This window comes from Bombyx mandarina, chromosome 22 (genome assembly GCF_030267445.1).
Source record: "Bombyx mandarina strain Sakado chromosome 22, ASM3026744v2".
Lineage (NCBI taxonomy): Eukaryota > Metazoa > Arthropoda > Insecta > Lepidoptera > Bombycidae > Bombyx > Bombyx mandarina.
The window spans coordinates 15,443,912-15,465,832 of NC_143228.1; the positions used below are offsets into that span (position 1 = coordinate 15,443,912).

Genomic DNA, 21,921 nt, shown 5'->3' on the forward strand with positions numbered 1-21,921 from the left:
CTCAGCCCTCGTAGGGACTATCGAGTGCCGGGTGCGGGGGCGCCCGGCACTCGACTGTTGGTCCGGTGGTGAAGCGGTGCAAGGTGGCTCCTGTGCGCCGCTCACGGTGTGTTTCCCGAGACGAGGTTCTACGGGATTTTCCCGGGGATGAAATCCCGTCTTAACATCAGTACGGGTACCGCCTAAGGCGAGACTTTCGGCGCGCATCGCGGTACCGTAAGTTTCGTGTAGTCGGTGTGGTGGAGCTCGATGGGGTTTAGTCGGTAGTCGTTCTGCGGGGCAAGTGATTCGCGCGCCTTTTTCGAGGCGTAGTCTCCTGTGAGAAATTGGGGGAGGTGAAGGACCTCGGTCCTTCTCTTCTCCCCTTCTTCCTCTCAGGAGGCGCCGGAGTCCGACATAACCCGGTCCGTTACCCCCCTCGACCGGGTATCCGTAAATGGATTCCCCAGCGTTAAAAAAAAAAAAAAGGCCTTAAGTTCCTTTTGCCTTTGATTGTCCTTCTTGAAAACGAATTTTTTGATAGTATAAAATTCGCTATCGTCACACACAAAATTAATAGTAAAAATTTGTAAGATTCCATCTAAAATAAGATTCGACAATAAATAATAATGGATATTAAATAAGTCCACTTAAAGTCAGAAGCATGAATTTAATTTTAGAGCCAATAAGGAACGCAAGGCAAAGATATTCGCAATAAGAATACTTCAAAGTAGCATTGCCTTTTCTTAGATGATATCTTATAGTGCGTAACGAGTCAATCTGAACGCCTCAGGAGGCAGTCCCCAAAGGAAAATAGCTTCTCAATGTTTATGATAAACAAAGGTAGCACAGAAAATGACGGAACAGTTATTCACGTGGAAGGTATTGTCGCAGAAGGCGAACGCTTTTGATGTCATCGCATTAAATAAAATTTTGCGTTTTTTGTGTGAAAGATTTTCTGTTTTATCGTCAGAACGATTTATATTTTCATTCCTTCGACGTCTTCAATTAGATTTACTTTTACCTTGTTCTTTTGCCGTTTGACGCTGTTTCCAGATATCTATGGTTTCAGGTAAATTGAGTGAAGCTATTTTAAATAGGTAAGGATATCGCCAGCAGCATTTTAAAACAAAAATTTTTTTCATTATCAATACATTTTTGAATTATTGCAAATACCTAACAGCTTAATCCTTTGGGACCACAGCCTCTATCGTTTCAGTTTCAACTCCAAACCCTAATAATAATTAGCACCACACTGATAACAATAATCCTTTAACAACCTTTTAAAATGCAACGAATCTTTGGAGCACAGCGGTGTTAAAAAAAATTGCCCTGCCATTGGCTTCACTCGTCAGACATCTCGAAAAAAATATAAAACATTGGCTCTTGTTGGCTCCAACGAACTGGCAAAGTCAATACACTCAACAAAAGTGGAAAGCTACGCTAACGAGCCCATCACATGCCCCGGGACTCATGGTAAATATTATTTCGGCTGGAGGCAGAGTTATTCTGGGAGGTAAATTGAAAAACGTTTGCTTCACGGATTTCTCGTAGTGTGGATTTAAGACGTCGTTTAGTTGATTGCTAATGTAGATTAAATGCTAATAGTCGAATACAGTCTAGTAGATAAGTTTTTTTTCTTCTATAAATCTCTAGGAGGCTTGGAACTGCCTGAACCTGTTAACCTGGATGTTTGTCTTATACCTCAGTAAGCATTGTTATGCTGAAGAGCTCAACTCATCAATCAGGTCTTTGCAATAGGAAATTTAATTTGGCACTCAGTTAAATAAGCACAGCAAATTTTTAGCACAGAAACATGGACCAGATTTATTGGAGTTCTAAATGAAATATTGAGTCTAGACAGCTGAAATAAAGTTCGTAATGAAAATAAAACCTTCAAAAGCCGAGTTGGAGATTTTAATCCTTTTAGCAGCTCTGGGGTGCTGTATTATTCATTAAACCTCTTGTATTCGCGTTTATTTTATTGTACACTTATTTGATATTAAACGAAATTAACAGCCAATAAACAAGAAGGGGTCCGAATTATAATTGGAGGAGCGGTCCCGGTTCGGGCCACGTAATTGTCTTTAAATATGTTTCGACCAAAATAATCTTTTTCAGTGATTAATAATCTAAATATACATGATTTTATTAAATATTTTGAATCGAAACTTCAATAATTAGAGTACTGAAGAAAGAAGAAGATATGAAGCTTTAATAGGTGATTCGCCCATTCTAATCATTCTACCTTCGGGAAAATACAAATATTTGTCTTAGTTAAGTATTTAATATGTATTAATAAAATTATTTATTTAAAAAGTAAAATATACAAAAGTAAATAAAAATACGTACTAAAATGAAATCCACAAAATCACTAGAGCGTAATTACTAGTAGCTGGTGAGTGTAGATTGACCATATTACGCATAATATTACCAGCATACGCTAGTCGTCGCGCATACTCGTCATATATCATCGGACGAGGGCATTCACGTTATTGTGACTACTTACATCTGATGAGTTGTAAACTTGTCTACCCATTGAAAGCAAAAGTCACTGTGATATATTATGAACTCGACGTAGTACTCAATAGTAGGTGTTGGGTGCACAGAGACAGGACAATGGGACCTACCCATGCAGGCAGTAGAATTAAATTAATAATTAACGTTCGAAATATTATTCATAAGATTGATGGACGAGCTCACGGCCCACAGGGCTAGTGAAGCCCATAGACATTCACAACGTAAATTCCGCCACCCACCTTGAGACATGAGTTTTGATTCTCAGTTTTAAAGTACAGTGGCTGTCCCACCCTTCAAACCGAAACTCATTGCTGCTTCACAGCAGAATGATGGCGAGTGACGGTACTTACCCTTACGTGCACAAAAGTCGCCGTACTATCAATAATAAAATACATTATAATATTATTTTCTGCGGGTTTGATTGTTATTCCACGATGTTATTCCTTCCTCGTGGAAGTCATTCGTGAACATGACATAATATCAAACACGTATTTTTTTAGGAAAATTGGTACCTATCACGGCGACTTCACGAATTAAACAATTCCAAGTTCGGATATTCTTTTTTACTATCGATACCATCATCTTTTACAAAGTTAATGCAACAGTGAGATACAAATTCACTGGTAGACATACTGTTGAAAATTTATAATCCTAATATCATTCCATTTCGCGTATCCTCAAAAATTAAGATCCCACTACAATCGTACCTGCTGTTGATAATACCACAATAACACGAGGATGGTATTATGTAGATTTGTAAACGGTTAGCTCTTTTGGACCAGGGTTAAGGGTGGCTTATGGGGGTTGTTTGGAGGAGTGCGTAAAATTTTTCGGCCGGTCCCTATCTTAAGGTAAATCTTCGCAGAGATGCTGTCCCTTTTAGAATAGTACGTCTTGTATCAAGTCGTGTGTCCCAAAACGCTTTGTGATAATCTTGTGGATGTTTTTTATTGTTCTCTGTTTGTTTTTGTTGTTATATCTCGACAAGAAGGTCGGATATCCATTATTAAAACTTTTAAAATTTTAAATTTGCAATTCTCATGTATAGATAGGTAGGTAAACATGTGGCCAGTGTTGGAAAAACGATTAATTACGTAGTTGATTTAAAATTTTTAGGTAGACCTTGAAAAAACACTAAATCAGAGTTTTTGGAAAAAAAATCTACGTTAAATGGTTCTAATTTCCAGATATAATATTTGTTGTAACTATCACATTCTTCTTCTTCTTCTTCCAGTGCCTCTTCAATCCTGAAGGTTGGCCGTTAGCTTTCTGTATTCCTTTCTGTCAGCAGCCAGCCGGAACAGCTGTTCGACGGAGGCAATACCGGTCCACTCCCGGATATTCCGGAGCCATGACTTTTTTCTTCGCCCAGCACGTCTCTTTCCGTCCACTTTGCCCATAATTATCAGCTGCAGCAGCATGTATCGATCGTTCCTGAGCACGTGGCCGAGATACTCTATCACACATATCACATAAACGAAGATATTTACCACTACAACCATTTTTCTGTGAGAAAATATATTTCTAGACCTTTAACCTATTTTGAGACGTTGAAACATCAATTCATCGAAAGCTTAGAAGGAACAGACCCGACAACAGTTGCTAAAATGTTTGAGTCACTCACATTAGCGATTCCTATAATAACTCTAATTATTAAAGTCACAGTCTAATAAAGCTTCCAGTGAAATGCCAAACTTATTTTCTTCATTAAAACGTTAAACAAAGAAAAGAGAATAACTTTATTTACCTTAAAAACATACAATATGAAACTCGTCTCTTTGCTCCTATAAAATTCAAATAAAGTAATAAACGGTTGAGAAAGGTATAATTTTTGAGTGTTCAAACCTCGTTTCGCAGACGTAATCATAATAAAACACTCAATTTGTCATTTCGTTTGGAGTAATGAGATAATTTACACAGAAAAATATTCGCTCAAACACTCACCTTCTTACATCAAAAGGGCGACTCAAAATTTTGATTTAAAATTCTTCAAAGTAATTTTAGCTGATTTAATTAGTACGTGGTTAACTAAAAATGTCATGTCATTTGAAAATGAAATTCCACAAACAAGTTTAAATATTTCCATGCAAATACAGATCTAGAACGATTACTGCTATAAATATTATTACTAAAATTAATACAACAACGACTTTGGCAACGAAAACTAGCATCGTGTAATTAAATTAAAATTAGGCTTATCAGAAGGATCAAGGTTACAGGAGAGCAACGAAGAGCGCTAAGCTAGGAGTTTCTTTGCGAAATCGGATCAGGAATTTTGCAAAAGAACCAAGGTATCTGGCATAGTCAATGATTAAATTGGATCACGTCTTTATATAATTATAGAACTTAATGCATTTCTGCAAACCCTGTATATTATATATTCTATACGAATATCAAAATTAAAATTAGTACTATAATAGCTTTAATTGTATATATATAATTAACAAATTCTCTTCTTCCACAGAATTACCTCCAGAGAAGCCGATCATCAAAGCTGAGAAAGGCTGGTATGCGTCTGGAGATTCTCTACGAGCACAATGTTCGTCTCCGCCGGCAGATCCTCCAGCGAATATTACCTGGCTGTTAAACGGAAGAGATGTGAGTACTGTGTTTCTGCCCACTGTTATAATATGAAGGTACACAACCTGATTTATATGATAATGCAAATTTATGAATTTTCATAATTATGGGCATGTTATGACTCGAAGTCGGTTTTCAATTTGGGTATAGATCTACCCCATGGTTCGCAACAATAACTGGTTCTGTGTTGCCCACATCCAACAAACCCTCAGCCCTTCAGCAGGTCGTCGGCGTCGGTCCGCCTTATTCAACTGTATCTATGCAGCTCCTGCCGGTGTACAGAAGGGCCAATCATTCAACTGTTCTATAAGCAATCTACCCTGAGCACTGTCACTTGGATCTCTCGGAGTTCAGACTCAAATTTTTCCTATCGCGAATCAATTAGGTCATTGATTTAAAAACCAAAAAAGCTATTATTCCAATATGCACGTAGCAAGTTGAGAAATGGTAATAATTTTTTGGTATAGGCTCGCCCCCAAACCTCTTAACACATCTACACCAATAACAAAACCAACCTGATCAAACGACATACATATGTGTGTCAATAATAAATGGTTACGCTAAACCATTTGTATAAATTGATTTTATAATTGAATTCGAGATTTGAAAATACACGAAACTGGCCTAATATTAGTACAACAACTGGAAACAGTAATTCTTTTTACTGGTGGTAAGTATTATGAATCCGCAAGAGTCATGGTTATAAGAGTATGACAGGTAGACAGTGTTCTGTTGTGTTCTATACTGGTCTCCTGTAGCCACCAAAAAGATAGATAGTATAAAGATAGATAGATAGTATGGTGTGATAGTATGGTCTATGAGCTCGTTTCCCTACTTAAAACAGGGATTCTCTATTTAATTATCAAAACATATTATTATTTGTATGACAGCTTTTAAAATTCATCATAAAAAGTAGTTGATTTTAATCTAAACAAGAACATTGTTGTTGTACAGCCCCCGACGACAATCCGCGTCCCTCGGGAGCGAGTGACGTGACGTCTCGACTTGATAAATGAGTGGGCTCGCTCATTGTTTCCGAGAAAAAGTTCGGATCAAATCCTGCAAGAGAATGGATTTTAATGAAACTGATCCATCTTTGAAATAAATGAATACTTTGGCTTTTTGCGGTCTCATTCTACGATCTTAAAGTCAGATATCTAGATGATAATCTGAAGAGTTGGTTTTGAAATTGTTTATCGCAAAAATGATATATCGTATCGTTGATATTTAAACATTATAATGTTTTGGAAAATGGCTACTTAATAATACCGGGTCGAAGTTTCGAAGTTGTACAAAGGCATCATAGCGTCGATGCCACCACCCCCTTTAAAACATGAGGTTGTAACCTCAATTGTATAGATCCTGCCCCACACTGTAAATAAGAAATCATGACTGTACATGATCTTATTTTCCGAGTAGATCAAATGCTTGTGGTTACACAATGTGATTAATTCCTGGTAAATCTTTCTAGTAAATTTTAAACTTAGGAATGGGTATGACTATCTTGTTTTTTTTTGTTTTGTTAAATGAGTTGAGGCTCTGGTGGCTTATTGATACACTATTGTTAGAATAGGAAGAGATTATTTAAAGTTCGCTACAATCACCCCACAGACCTAAGATGTAGGGTTATAACCAGTCATGGATGCACTTTAAGTCGATTACAAAATGTACGTGACTTCTTTTACTCTCAGAGTATAATAACGGCGGATTGTTTACCATTTAGTATCTGAGCAAGTGCACAAAGATTAGAAAAGGGAACAAAAATTTTACTTGACTTTCGGAGCTTTAGTCTCAATTATTATCTGAGTCTGAAGTCTGAGGATAATTCTTAAAAAATATCAGGAAATTTTCTCTAGGTTGATAGATCGAGTAAGCAATGGCCATAAATATTAATAAAAAATAGCCGCAATACAATGCCATTCTGTTACCAAAAACTATTGAAACTATCTGTTACGAAAATCGTCATTAAGAAATGTCGAAGTTAAAATACCGTAGTGGTTAATGATGCAAATAATAGGACTGTTTCTTGGAATCCTATTGTTTGTCAACTGGAAAACTTACTTGATAATGATAGTATAGAAGTAAAATGATTTTTAGTGATTCCGTAACATAATTAAAATGTGACATCGAGGCTGTCGACTAAGACCATTACGTACCGGTGAACAAACATTCCGATATTTCACAACGGATTTTAAACGTTCAAGCGAGCGGTACACAAAGAACTTTGCTCTCAACTCGACGAAAACAAGCTTAGAGTTTCCGACGGAGGCATCGTCTCGTGCAAACACTCCAAATGGACAGGATCCGGTGCCTTCAAAAATACATTCTGTACGTGTTTTGGCATTGCGACCGGCCGTGCGAATCATCGGATTTAGAATAACAGAGTTTTTGAAGTGAAACTTCTTTATCGACGTAGCGAGGAAAAAACGTATGTAACGTTTTTCGGTTACGCGCCATCTTAATTTCTTCCGTTACGCGCCATGTTTATTTTATTTCTATTTAGTTTGTTATCAACAGATGTCGCTGTACGTAAATTCAACAATTCCTGAATCGCGGTGACGAGATGTTACACAGTTGATGGACGTTCTCGTATTTCTCTTACTAAATCATACCTACCTGGCGTCGGAATACCGTGATCATGCAGGCGGTTCCCCGGGGTGCGGCTGCTCCATTGCACTGCGGAGTAGTTGATCCTTGTGATTATTTTTATATTTTATAAGTCTCACTTCTACTGTGTGTGACATGCACACACACAATTTTTTTTTTCTTTATTCGATTTATGACTGAGGACTTTAAAGGCAGTTTCATTGAATAATTCGTTCGCTGTTTCAAATTTCTCATTGCTGCCTCAAGTGCTTAATGTTTGTACTTTGAAGCTGCATTTAATTCTGTTTTTGGAAGTAGCATTTATGTATCCAGATACTTTCAATACGAAAAAGTTCGGGGATGCGATTGCTGGGATTTTAATTTTATGTCGATATCAAAATTCTACTATTGAGTGTAGATAACTCTCAGACACAGCCCACTGAGTTTCTCGCCGGATCTTCTCAGTGGGTCGCGTTTCCGATCCGGTGGTAGATTCTGCGAAGCACGACTCTTGCTAGGGTTCGTGTTAGCAACGTCATCAGGTTTGAGCCCCGTGAGCTCACCTACAAAAGTTAGGGTTACGCTGATATAGCCTCTCAAGGCTCTCAGCTTAGGTAGGAAAAAAAAATAAAAAATAAAAAAGTGTATCAAAGCTTTCGTTCGTACGTGTTTTGTAGAGCGGTGGAGCACTAGGGGAGGGCGTCGACGCAACAACTTGTATCACGGCTTTCGTGCCTTAATTTGTATCTATCAATATTTGTATGTATTAATTTGTATCTTAAGATATACTAGCAATTGTATTTTTATAAGTTTCATGGCAGCTCGGCAAGTAACTAACAGGTACTGAAAGACTTCCTGTGCGTAAAGATACATGTGGAAGTTAATCGTCAACATTTACAATCTAACTCACATACTAACATTTGCTCGGTACACATTTCGTTACAAAATTTGCCAGTGGAAATGGACACCGGTGCATTTCTAGATGCAAATTCACCGGAAGTCTCAAGATCTTCTAAAATATGAAGTATTTAGACGACTTCAAAATACTTCATACTTCAGATACTTCACGGAAATTGAACACACGATCCGGCCAACCATAACTGCAAAAGTCACCAGTGAAATTTGTTTGTAATAGAAAATACTAGGATCTTTGTCAAGCGCTCAAAGAGTATTCACTTAAAAACTTGTCGTCTACATAACAATGCCGTCTACGTAAGAATCAGTATTCTTGGCGGTACATTTAAAATATCGCTTCCACACAAACGAGGCATCACTAAAAGCCTCGTGCAAAATACGCCGAATACATTCGCTAAACTATTATGATGCAAAGTTTTCTCGTTTTCTCTTTTAGTTTTAAAAAGTGTAGTAGTTCAACAAATCTTCCACGATTGCCTTTTCAACGAAGTGTACACCTAGGCACCGTTAAAATTATGGAAAGTTGAATTTTGTACTTTCAGTAATGGGTAGGATTATGACGATGATAATTATAATCTTATTTATTTCTTAAATTATTACTATTATACTGAAACATTTGATTCTTTCGTTGACAATGAACTTAATAAGACGCCCAGTATACGCGTATAAACCGATACGACTTTGTGAGTATTTAAATCACGCAGGTTCTAAACTTAAAAACAATAATACCTAGTTAACACAAGACACACACACACACACACAGAAGTAAAAAAATATGTATACGATCTGAATTGAGAGCCTCCTTCTTCTTTGAACTAGGTTAAGAAAATCGTAGTGTATGTTGGTATTTCTGTGTAAAAATTCCGTTACGATTATACAGATATTTTAACACAGAAATGCAGTTAAACTCCATTCTAGTCAATAACGTCAGAAAAGTACCCTTTTAATTAAAATAAATTATATTTTCGAAAAAACCCAAAACCATGATGTGGGCGTAAAATTAAAACATTGAACATTTTTCCAATTTCCTAAAATTTAAATATAGCCTGTTAAAAATTTATAATCAAATTTCAAAAAACAAATTTTAAAATAATTCTGAGTACATTCAATTAAACCCTAATCCGCAAATTTCCATATTTTAAAATTCGAAATTGACAGAAAATTATCTCCCGACGGGGGTATATTTAAATGACCCTTTCTAGTCTGGTTTGTGGTGAACATCAGGGAAAACGTACTCACCGTCCCTTTGTGTACGGGCTGTCATTTCAGTTGACATACCCTGAGGGACAAAATGTTTTTATTACCTTTGAAATGATTTATTTTTGGGACTAATTTTTCGGACCTTTAGTTTCATGCCTGAAGCGTTCATCAGAAGTCTTGGTTATTTTTTTATTCGCAAAATTAAATAGACAACCAAATCTATTAAAGTGGCATGCGTTTAAAGTCTTTTGTATTTCTTAGTAAATTTATGTGTTACATGTTTTATTATTAGGCTTTAATACCAATATTTTCCCATTAGCCTTTATTAGAGTAGTCTGCCTTATCTGATATTGATTTAGGATGTGGTCTACCTACTAGTGTTTTTCGCTATGTATTGTTTGTTGAGGTATTTACTACTCTTTTTATTGTCCAATTACTATGTCAAATAATAGTGAGCTATTTTGGGTTGTTTCTAACCTCATTCCTATTTCTGCCACTTTATTATATACCGATTTGGGTCACAAACGGGTCGGCTACGTTAGTATGATTTCTATCGGTTCATGATATAAGCAAACTATGATCCATACTACGGTTAGACGCGCGACACAAATAAAAATAATATTATTTCACTACCATCATCTCGAAAGAAGGTTTTCATTATTTGCAGTAATGAAATTTTATTAACCCCAAAGATTAAGCGTTCACTAAAAATAATTAACCAAATAAATTTTTGCTCCTTGGCTAATAACCTCAAACTTGTCACAACACACCCACATCACGAAATATTACAAGGAAACCTTATTTATACTATCCGCGGATAACAACGTAGGCAACGTAATTAAATGCCAGATTCTGTGAGGGGATCAAAGGTTTATCCGGGCCCATTAGAAGCCTCGGTGGGGCTCGGCCATTTCAGGCGTTTTGGTGTATCACCCGAGTTCTTGATTCATATTTATAATTTCTTGGTAACTTTAGGGGACTTGTTTTATTAGATTTGTTTTAAGATCTGAATGTATTCGAGATCTATAAGAAACGATTTGTCAGGACGTTATTAGATTTTTGGAACTTTTATAAGTGTTTTGGTGGTAACATTGTTTGGTATATATTGCTTATTTTTTGGGTTTCAGCTCTGGACGTTGTCAGTTAGCACTTAAGTAAAACAAATCACTTATTAATTTTCTGTCCACAAGAGCTCTTACTATTTTAAATTCTAATTTTAACTCTAAATATTAATAACAGTACTATTATTTTATTTTACCTCATCATGAATGAATGAACGTATTGATAAAAGTACTTGTAGTAACTTTAAGAGCACATACTCATTTGTTTTGATTTAACGAAACTTTTAAAAATAAATTAAGAAAAAGCAAATAATGATAATCGATTGAGATCTATATATTTAAAATTGATTCACTGGAAAAAATCATAATTAATTTACATCCTGACTATTTCTGAACCAAGTACTATTTTTATTTTTTATTGCTTAGATGGGTGGACGAGCTCACAGCCCACCTGGTGTTCAGTGGTCGCTGGAGCCCATAGACATCTACAACGGCTGCCCCACCCTTCAAACCGAAACGAATCACTGCTTCACGGCAGAAATAGGCAGGGCGGTGGTACCTACCCGTGCAGACTCACAAGTGGTCCTACCATGAGTAGAATGTAATGCAATCTACTAGTAGTATATTTAGATAAAACCCACAACCGGTCATCCATCTAATTCTAGACTCAGTTCTAAGTACATCGAAGCGGGCACAAAACGGCACTTTCGGAAACTGTCTCAGAACTTTGTTATCGTTTAATAGCAGCTAACTTAAACTACGGCTCACGAATAAAACTTTAGACAACTGTAGTTTATTTATTGTTGTTGTGAAAATATTTTGAAAATAGTTATTTAGGGTGCGGCTTTGTGTGTTCAAGCCACATTTGTAGTTCAAATTATTTGATTCTAGCTTTTGCCCGCGACTTCGTCAGCGTGGAATAGTTCACAAGTAATGCTTTATTTTAGAACAAATTTGGTTAGCATAGGAAACGTTATAGTGAGCCAACCATAACATATAGACATGTGCTATCGCAGACTTCTTTTTAGATATTTTAAAGGGGAGCAATTCTGTCCTACATTATATTATTTTAGCGAAACTTTAACCGTTTCTGCAGCGCACGCAGTGGAAGAAACAAACTCTTTATAATATTAGTATAGATTAAGGTTTTCAGTATAAACCTTACATTATAAGCCATTCATCATATACATATTTTGCATATACTATGCGATCTATTTAATATTGCTAAGTAATATTGTCTACATGTTGGTGGTCTACCTCGTGGTTACTTCAAGCTTGTAGAAGACAGACTATTTTCTAACCGATCGACGGCTTCTAAAATTTTATTCTAAAGCACACGCGTCCTAAATCACTTCAAAGAAAATATGTTTTGCTCTTAAGCACAACGTTAACGAATACGAATAAGCACCATTCGAAAGCGGATTACAGAACGAATTTATAGATATCTCTGAGTAAAACGATAAGGCCGCGTCCCAACTGAAAAACCGAGCCATTGTTCCATTTGGCATTCCCACGACGCACTCTTGTTTCTTGCATTATTTCCGCATTCCCTTGGGCACACGTCTACTCAGTTAGTGTCTCCATACGGCTTCCCGTGCCGAGACGCATCTCGGATAATGTGGCTTTGGAAAACAATTGCTTAAAGCCAAGTCAGAATATGTTTTGGATTAAAAATCTTATTTGGTAATGTTACGCCGGTAAGAGTAACGCCATCTATCGCCCAATAGCGGAACGAATATCGAAGGACCTAGTAACATCTAGATCGCTCGAGAACGAGAACGCCATCTATCGTCAGATAGTGGAAACACACGTCGAAGGTACTTGACTTCTGAGGAATGTTCTCGACGATTTTAGGGATGTCATATCGACTACAAAAGCGTTGCAGAGATGGCACACAGTCAGTGAGTAATCGGAACTACTCGAAGCGAAACAGCAAACGAATTTTGCATTACCCGAAGCGAAGCGGAAGAAGTGAATTAAGAATTTTAAAGTATTCTGTGAGTGTTCTAAGTGATCCATACAGTTTTAAGTTGTACTTTGATGGAACATTTATTTATCCCGAACCCCAGTGCGTAACAATAAGTACAAAATTGTGCTTTTCTAGCAGCCAGGTAATAGAAGATAACAAGATAGAGAAGATAATAGCAAGGCAGGATCACCGGACGTTTATTTGTGTATGTAATGTTTCAAGGATGCAGATAAAAACTGTTGTAGGTATAATAATACGGTGTAGTGTTTGAACACACGATCATATTTTAGATTTTATGATTTCGCTCGTCTTAAAAGCTGACTTGGTTTGTGATATACTTATAAGTTAATGTTAAACAAATATATATTAAATTGTATAATACGTGTATATATTAAATCTATAAAAAATATTTAATTCTGATCTTGATTAATTTCCGTCTGCCGATGAATAATATACATATAGACAGAGATTAATACTTTGTTGGTTCTCTTTCTATTTTCTACTTTTCTATTGTATCACACTGGTGGTAGGACCTCTTGTGAGTCCGCACGGGTAGGTACCACCACCCTACCTGTTCCTGCCGTAAAGCAGTAATGCGTTTCGGTTTGAAGGGTGGGGCAGCCGTCGTAACTTTACTGAGACCTTAGAATCCATATCTCAAGGTGGGTGGAGGCATTTACGTTGTAAATATCTATGGGCTTCGGAAAAACTGGATTCTACGCTTTTATTGCATGTAGCTATAGACTAATATTGTCTATTCAAAAGATAAAATTGTTAAATAACAAAAAAATATCGAACACATAATTAAACAGTTAGTACTTATAAAGACAGAGCACAATCACTGTGTTTTTAATTATAATTAAGCTACTAAAATCAAGCGTTTTGATGAGAGGTCAAGCAAAAATTTTTACAACGAAAAACCGCTTTAATACCCTAGCCTTTATAACGTTTTTAGCAGTTAAACCCTCCCGGCTTGAGCCCCGTGAGCTCACCTCACCACTAATGCGGTGAATCTACAAAATAACCTCTCGAGTTTACTAGAAAAGGAAGTTAAAAAAAAACAGTTAAGAATCCGACTACAAATCCCGCACAGTCCTGTAATATATTTCCTAAAATCATAGCCACTGTAAGCCTTAAGGAATTACATATATATTCGATGTGTTATTTCCAGGAGTTTCTTCGGTAAAATATTGCCTTGTTTACGTTTCACACCTTTCCAAAGAAAAAACGTGAATGTAAAACAAATCCAGTTTTACATGAATATCAATTACATTTATCAAACATAATATGATATTAAGCCTCAAAGTATTTTTATTGGAAATTATGAAAATGATTGAACGGAATATATCAATAAACAGAGAATTTGTTGAATATTTGAATTATGGATACACTGGTTATTATTTATTAAGGACTGTTTTTTTCTCTGTAATATTATGTATGTAAAAAAATATGTCATTACATCTGTTTATTCGGTTCAAGTATCAACAGCTCGCGGGCCCATAAGTGTTAGCTTCTAATTGACTCCATATTGAAGGGGTTTTATTGGTGATAATCCTGTTCGCATATAACCTATGGGGTCTATAATTTTATTGCTTAGGTGGGTGGACGAGCTCACAGTCCACCTGGTGTTAAGTGATTACTGGAGCCCATAGATATCTACAACATAAATGCGCCATCCACTTTGAGACATAAGTTCTATAAGGTCTCAAGTATAGTTACAGCGGCTGCCCCACCTTTCAAACCGAAACGCATTACTGCTTCACGGCAGAAATAAGCAGGGTGGTGGTACCTACCCGCGCGGACTCTCAAGAGGTCCCACCAGTAAATATTAGAATAAAGTAGAGTAAGTACACTTTATTTGCACATCATAAATATGACAACCACACACAACCGTTTCCACATACAGAAATTCTCGAAAAGATACGCCAGATATGTTGCGATACCTATAACTAAGAAGACCGATGTCGACTATGTGTTTGTATATATTCGATTATTTATATCATTATATCTGTATTACTAGAGTAAAGCTCTTCCTTACCACTCGGAACCTTTGTGTTCATCCACGTTGCGTATAACATTTTTACTACTTACCATCCGACTTTGGAATGAACCTCATTTCATGATGCTCTAAGAACAGTTGGCTTAGGTTTTTTTAAAATAAAAAAAATAAATAAAAAAGAAGCGGAGGCGCTCGCTGCGGATTACGCGTGGTGATGCGATCTCCGCTCCAGGGGGGAGCCGCGTCCTGGCTCGGCAGAAGTTCGAGCGCGGAAGCTTCAATCTCGGCGTTTCGTGCTCGAGGCGTGGTCTCGCCGCCTGGCGGACCCCGCCTACGGGCGACGGACCGTCGAGGCGATCCGCCCGGTCCTCTCGGACTGGGTGAGGTGCTCACGGGACACGGCTGTTTCAGTCGCTACCTGCACCTCGTCGCCCGGAGGGAGCCGACGCCGAAGTGCCACCACTGCAGTGGCTGCAACGAGGACACGGCGGAGCACACGCTCGCGTACTGCCCCGCTTTCGCGGAGCAGCGCCGCGTCCTCGTTGCAAAAATAGGACCGGACTTGTCACTTCCGACCGTCGTGGCTATGATGCTCGGCAGCGACGAGTCCTGGCAGGCGATGCTCGACTTCTGCGAGTCCACCATCTCGCAGAAGGAGGCGGCGGAACGGGAGAGGGAGAGCTCTTCTTCCCTCTCGGCGCCGTGCCGCCGCCGTCGGGCCGGGGGTCGGAGGAGGGCGTTTGTCCAGCTCCAGCCCCTATGAGGAGGCAGTCTCCTCCCGGTGATGGTCACGGGGCGACCTAAGGGGGTTGAGGCTGCGCCGCACGCTACCGTCACTCTAGCGCGCTGGCACCAGGAGGACGGGACGGCTCGTCGGCGGCTGCGGACTGCGATACGGTCCGCATTTTCGTCGTCGCTGTCGTCGCCGAACATACTGTTGAAGAGCAACCCGGTCGGCGGTGTATCGCGTTCCGACCCGGCAGGCTGGTTCTGGCCCAGCGGGGTATCCCGGAACACCAGCGGCACCGCCCGGGCGGCCTGGTAGGGCCGCCGTACCGCGGAGACTGACGTCGTTGGTCGTCGACTATCGCCTCGACGACCCGTCAGTCGGGCGTCCTCGGGGTGGCGCCGCGTGTCTGGTTGTAGTGTTGACCGCGGGAACCCCCCTACTCTGAACGGGTTCTGACCCCGGACGGAGATCGGACGTCGGGTGTAAGAGTGCAGGGGAGTCGTTTAGTGGGTGGGCCCTAAAATCCTTGGGCCCGCGATCTGCTCTCAACACCTGCAGATCGTTGAGTCTCACATACCCCGCGCGCCCCGTAGGCGCGGGGACCTCGTAGGAGGTTCGGCCCCCGGCCCGAGATATAAAAAAAAAAGGTTTTTTTTAAATAAGTACTCCAACAAAGTTTAACCGTAACCCACATTCATCACTGGTGGTAGGACCTCATGGGAGTCCGCACGGGTACGTACCACTACCCCGCCTATTTCCGCCGTGAAGCAGTAATGCGTTTCGGTTCGAAGGGTGGGGTAGCCGTTATAACTATACTGAGACCTTAGAACTTATATCTCGAGGTGGGTGGCGCATTTACGTTGTAGATGTCTATGGGTTCTAGTAACCACTTAACATCATGTAGGCTGTGAGCTCGTCCATCCATTCTAAGCAATAAAAAAAACATACTATACAGTGCAAAAGGTGTACCCACCTTAGTACAAGAAGACAGGATTTCATTTTCACAGTGCTCATATTGGGACTTAAACAATTTTCATAGCTTACTTATACCAGTGTACGCTCAAAATGAGCGCATATTTGAGAACTTCCTCTACTACCAATGTTCTACTGATATTTTTTCTACATAATAATCGAAGCAATTTTTCAATACCGTACTTCAGTTGATACAAGCGTAGCGCTTGGGAGAATTTATTCAAGAACCGACGAGTTCTTTGTATTGCTAATTTCGTCTTATTCTTTTATGTACAGTCGTCTTTTTGCCTCAGGTAGTTGTGATATTCAATGATTGCAAGATATATTCTTAAGGAATATATTTCTTAAGGAAGAAAAGTTCGAGTTTGGGCTACGTGACAGACTCTTGTGTGTACCGACTGTTCACGTAATATTGCGGTATCAAACTAAACAATACATCGCAATATCTGGTCAATTTTGGCTGTTTAGGGTTTTCTGATGGAATTTATTTGGTCTTAGGCTTAAACAATAGGCTCCTCCCATAACCAGGTGGATCAAAAACTTGTCTTAAGTTAGGTTATTTGTTCTAATAAAGTAGTTACACGCTCATTTTGGTACTGAGTGAGTGATACCGTGTTTCCAGCTGTACTGAGAGAAATAATATATTATTGGGTTCGTACCTTGTAGACTGCTTGCTATTGATGGAACATTGGTCAAATTCGGGCGAGGCAATGGTTGCCGTTATAATATTCACCTTCCAGTGCATACAAAAAATGGGAACTTTATTTTGGCATTCATTGCGGGTTTTGACAAAGAAGATGCTGATATTGTATTATGCCCGAAGGATTTAATGTAAAAATTGTCTAAAAAGGAATTTCTCCTCAAACAACAACAACAACTTCTCGACAAGTATTGATAGGGATGGCTTTGTCAAACTTTGGACAGTGTACAAGTAATCTGTCTACCTACTGTCAAGAAATTTTGGGAACTTTTTTTGTGCTGAAACGCAAAATGGTTCGTAACAATATAACAAACACACACAAACATACACGCATATAGATTCGTATTAAATTCGTGTCATGGCTGTAATTCCCTACACAACGCCTTAATTCCGTGCTCACTAAATCCTATCTTGGATATTGGAACCCGTACGGATGGATAGCAATATCCCGTCAATTTTAATACGAAACAGTGATACGTTCAGGTTTGAAGAGAGAGACAGACATTCATTTCACAATAATATAGGCAGCGGCTTGGCTCTGCCCCTGGCATTGCTGAAGTCCATGGGCGACGGTAACCACTCACCATCAGGTGGGCCGTATGCTCGTCGAAGTACAAGGGCAATAAAAAAAAAAAAAAAAACGAAATTTGACACAAGTTTCGTCGTGAGCGGAGGCATTCAAGTTTTGCAGTCTATGGTACCCGGTAACCATTTCACAGACACATCCGAAAGTATAGACCAACTTAGATTTCGACTTGTTGAAACGCGAACAAGATTTATAAAAACCATTCAATTAAAAATAAACTCTTATAACAGTCACAGTTTCGACGGAAGCCTGAATGACAGATGGAAATGGGAAAAACTTTTAATCAAAAAACATTTCGCAGTGTGTAGCGATAAATCCAATAGTTTTACCCCCTTTTGTTTCGTTTGACAAGCGGGCTGTCACGTCACGTGAAACGTCAGAATGCGGGTGGCTCTGTAAGTATTATTTGTTGGATGATAGGAAATTTCTCATAGACTCCTATGAATTTGTTGACTCGAAAAAGATTGATCGTGTAATAAAAATGAACATCGTGTAATAAAAATGAAACTCGCAAAATTATAATTTGCGTAATTACTGGTGGCAGGACCTCTTGTGAGGCCGCGCGGGTGGGTACCACCACCCAGCCTGTTTCTGCCGTGAAGTAGTAATGCGTTTCGGATTGAAGGGTGGGGCAGCCGTTGTCACTATACTTGAGACCTTAGAACTTATATCTCAAGGTGGGTGGCGCATTTACGTTGTGGATGTCTATGGGCTCCGGGAACCACTTAACATAAGGGGGGCTGTGAGCTCGTCAAAAAAAATAAAAAAAGATTTTTATGATGTGTTTTTGGTTTTACAAACGTGGTATATATATAAAAATGCCTCTTAATTATTTTTAGGATACAGTCGCTTTATAATAATATACCTGTCCGTCATAACTAATACTATAATAACGACAAAATGTAAATGAACTTTACAAATCGCGTACAATTTCAAAGTCCTCCGAAGAGAAAGTTGTGATAAATATCATAATGTCGTGTGACAATAATGTCATGAGCCTTTGCGGTGACAGAGAAATTGGAAACAATAAGTTGATCGTAATATCGGCCATTTGATACTTGTCAGCGTCGCGTTTATATACGCTTGTATACAAATACGTTGAGTTGCCTAGATTTACTCTTTAAATTTTAATTAATTAGCCTATTTGACCATGCATTGCACTTCTGGATCCGTGACCAAATGGATAACTCAGAAATTGTACAGTCTTAATATTATTATAGACTATTAATCCTTCGTTAAGTAGGTACACCCTTACCTAATGTTTCAAAATGAAAGTGTTTGACTAGTGTGTTACTCCTCCTTCTTCAGCAATGGACATAGCTTCCGAGTTCCCAACGAGTGGTTGATGGCTCATGATGAGGTAGCTCATGAAAGTCATTTGTGTACATACATCATTCAGATCCGTGTACATACTTGTACAAAGTTGGTGAAAGATTGGTACAGGATTTGACCTCCACATTTAGATTACTCGAAACGAATTCACCTTTTAACCATAGGTCATGAATGAATATGAGCTAGTGGTCGCCCAGTAGTCCAAATTCGACCGTATTTATTAATTTAAATTAAAAAAGTTTGAACATTATTATGGTTCTCTTGACAAATACTTTACTTCTATAATCACAGATTTCGGCAAGGCTATACTATAGACAAATAATATTTATTAATGACAAACAATACTTTTTGAAGTGAAAACTTCTTTAGAATCGTTGTGATTTCAAACCGGATGCAACGGAAAAAACGACAGGTAAGAGACACAAATACAAAAATGTGTAGGATGAAGCCAGCAAAGAATGAGACAGAAATATACATACTATTTAATACAGCGCCATCTGTGAGATTTTTTAATACTAACGTGTGTATGAAAGCTCTTGAAGTGAATTTTAATTTAGGATTATATGTGAAATTAAAATATCAATTCACAGAGGGCGCTACCTTACAATTATTTACTAATGACAAAATTTTACATATACTTAAGACGTTTAGGATAACTGTATTTTAATTTTGGAAGGTTTCACTTCTACCACGTGTGAATTGCACACATTTTTTTTTTTTTAATACATCTGCCCCTTTTTATCATGGCACAACCTTTAACCAGTTTTAATTTGAATGCTTCTTTATTATTATTATTATTATTGGATTGAATTTAAGTTAATTGGAGTGGAAAAAAATAAATTTTAAATGGGATGGAACAAAAAATGATATCAAAAATTATACTAACAATGAACAATACTAATCTATAGTTATTATCAATTTGACCACAGACTAACAATAAACAAAAGAGATTATATGCTTGTGTGTGTCAAATACGTGCTCACGTACGTTACGTACGTACGTGCGTACGGAGTAATGTTTTTTTATTGATTTAGTTATTAAGCATTATTTAAAAAAAAAAACATTCTACACTTCTTCTCTATCTATATATTCTCAATAATTGTATATAATAATTGTAATAAATAGTATTTTCTAAAACTGGAAAATTTCATTCTCCTCCGTCAGTGAAATTTTCATAAAAAGGGGTACAAAGTTTTTGCTTCACGTATTAATTTAAAGATAAGTACATACATAACTAACGCTAAATTAGAATAATGTTTGTCTATATAATGAAACATTAGAAAGCGTTTTTAATTCATACAAATCCACAATATTGTACGAACTCCAGAATAATGACATCCTATTCCCATTCATCGTGGACGATCGTATGATTTCCGCTATAGTTGCTAATATATTTTAGGTGAAACCGGCTTATTTGCAGGACGATAGAAGATCTCTCTGTACAAGAACAAGGATTTATGAGCTGTTTCAATTTATAAGGCATCCGATGATAATTCCGTTAATAATTAACAAGAGACTGATTTTGCGTTTAGTGATGAAGTCAATACTCGATTAAAATCGTATCGATAGTGATATATTTAAAATATATTATCGAGCAAACGTCGTGAATATTAAATTTTACATTAAGCATCAATCAATGAATTAAAGAATAGCATAAAATCATCATTAAATTCATGCTATAGGAATTTTTGAGTTTTATTTGAAATGTCATGAATTTTTAGATTTAGATTAAGGTTTCAAGTTAATTCACTTGCCCAGTTATTTTTAAGTCACCAAATGTAAAGCATAACGATATATAGATCAATTATATTAAGATATTTATCTTTATATGAGAAAAGAAAGCTCTATTGTGTCTGTCAAAAGTTTATATTTTTTAGTTCCATAAGAAATACAAATCGAAGCATCAGTAAAGTATAATAATAACAAACCGAGACACAGAATATGTCGAGCTGTGAACTGATAGCAACACCTTTGAAACATACCTTTGAAGTCGTCGTGGCCTAAAGGATAAGATGTCCGGTGCATTCGTAGCGATGCAACGGTGTTCGAATCCCGCAGGCGGGTACCAATTTTCTAATGAAATACGTACTTAACAATTGTTCACAATTGCCTTCCACGGTGAAGGAATAACATCGTGTAATAAAACTCAAACCCACAAAATTATTATTTGCATAATTACTGGTGGTAAGACTTCTTGTGAGTCCGCACGAGTAGGTACCACCGCCCCGCCTATTTCTGCCGTGAAGCAGTAATGCGTTTCGGTTTGAAGGATGGGGCAGCCGTTGTAACTATACTGAGACCTTAGAACTTCTATCTCAAGGTGTGTGGCGCATTTACGTTGTAGATGTCTATGGGCTCCAGTAACCACTTAACACCAGGTGGGCTGTGAGCACGTCCACACATCTAGGCAATAAAAAATAAAAAACATAATGATGAACACAAGACCGGACCAAGTCTACATAATCACGAAACCATTTTTAAAACCAACATTAACCGTTTATTATATACTAGCGACCCGCCCTCGCTTCGCTTCGGAAACATTAAAACACACATGAAACCAAAAAAATATTTTTTTTTTTTTTTTTTAAAGTAGCCTATGTTCATCAGGGACAATGTCGGCTTCTAATGGAAAAATAATTTTTCAAATCGGTCCAGTAGTTTCGGAGCCTATTCGAAACAAACAAACAAACAAATCTTTCCTCTTTATAATATTATTTATTATATATTTCTATGTTAATTCAGTGTTTATCGATAAATACGAAACTGCGCCGCTTGGTATTTGAAGTTTATTG

The 21,921-nt window shown here is 37.8% G+C and overlaps 1 protein-coding gene across 3 annotated transcripts in view; it reads left to right on the plus strand.

Moving 5' to 3' along the window:
• Positions 1-21,921, plus strand: part of LOC114240187 (uncharacterized) — a 321,109-nt gene that overhangs the window by 245,857 nt on the left and 53,331 nt on the right. For all 3 annotated transcript variants that reach the window (XM_089736651.1, XM_089736653.1, XM_089736652.1), the window contains exon 5: positions 4,964-5,097. In XM_089736651.1, the coding sequence (XP_089592777.1) occupies positions 4,964-5,097 (134 nt within the window). The remainder of the gene's footprint in view (positions 1-4,963; positions 5,098-21,921) is intronic.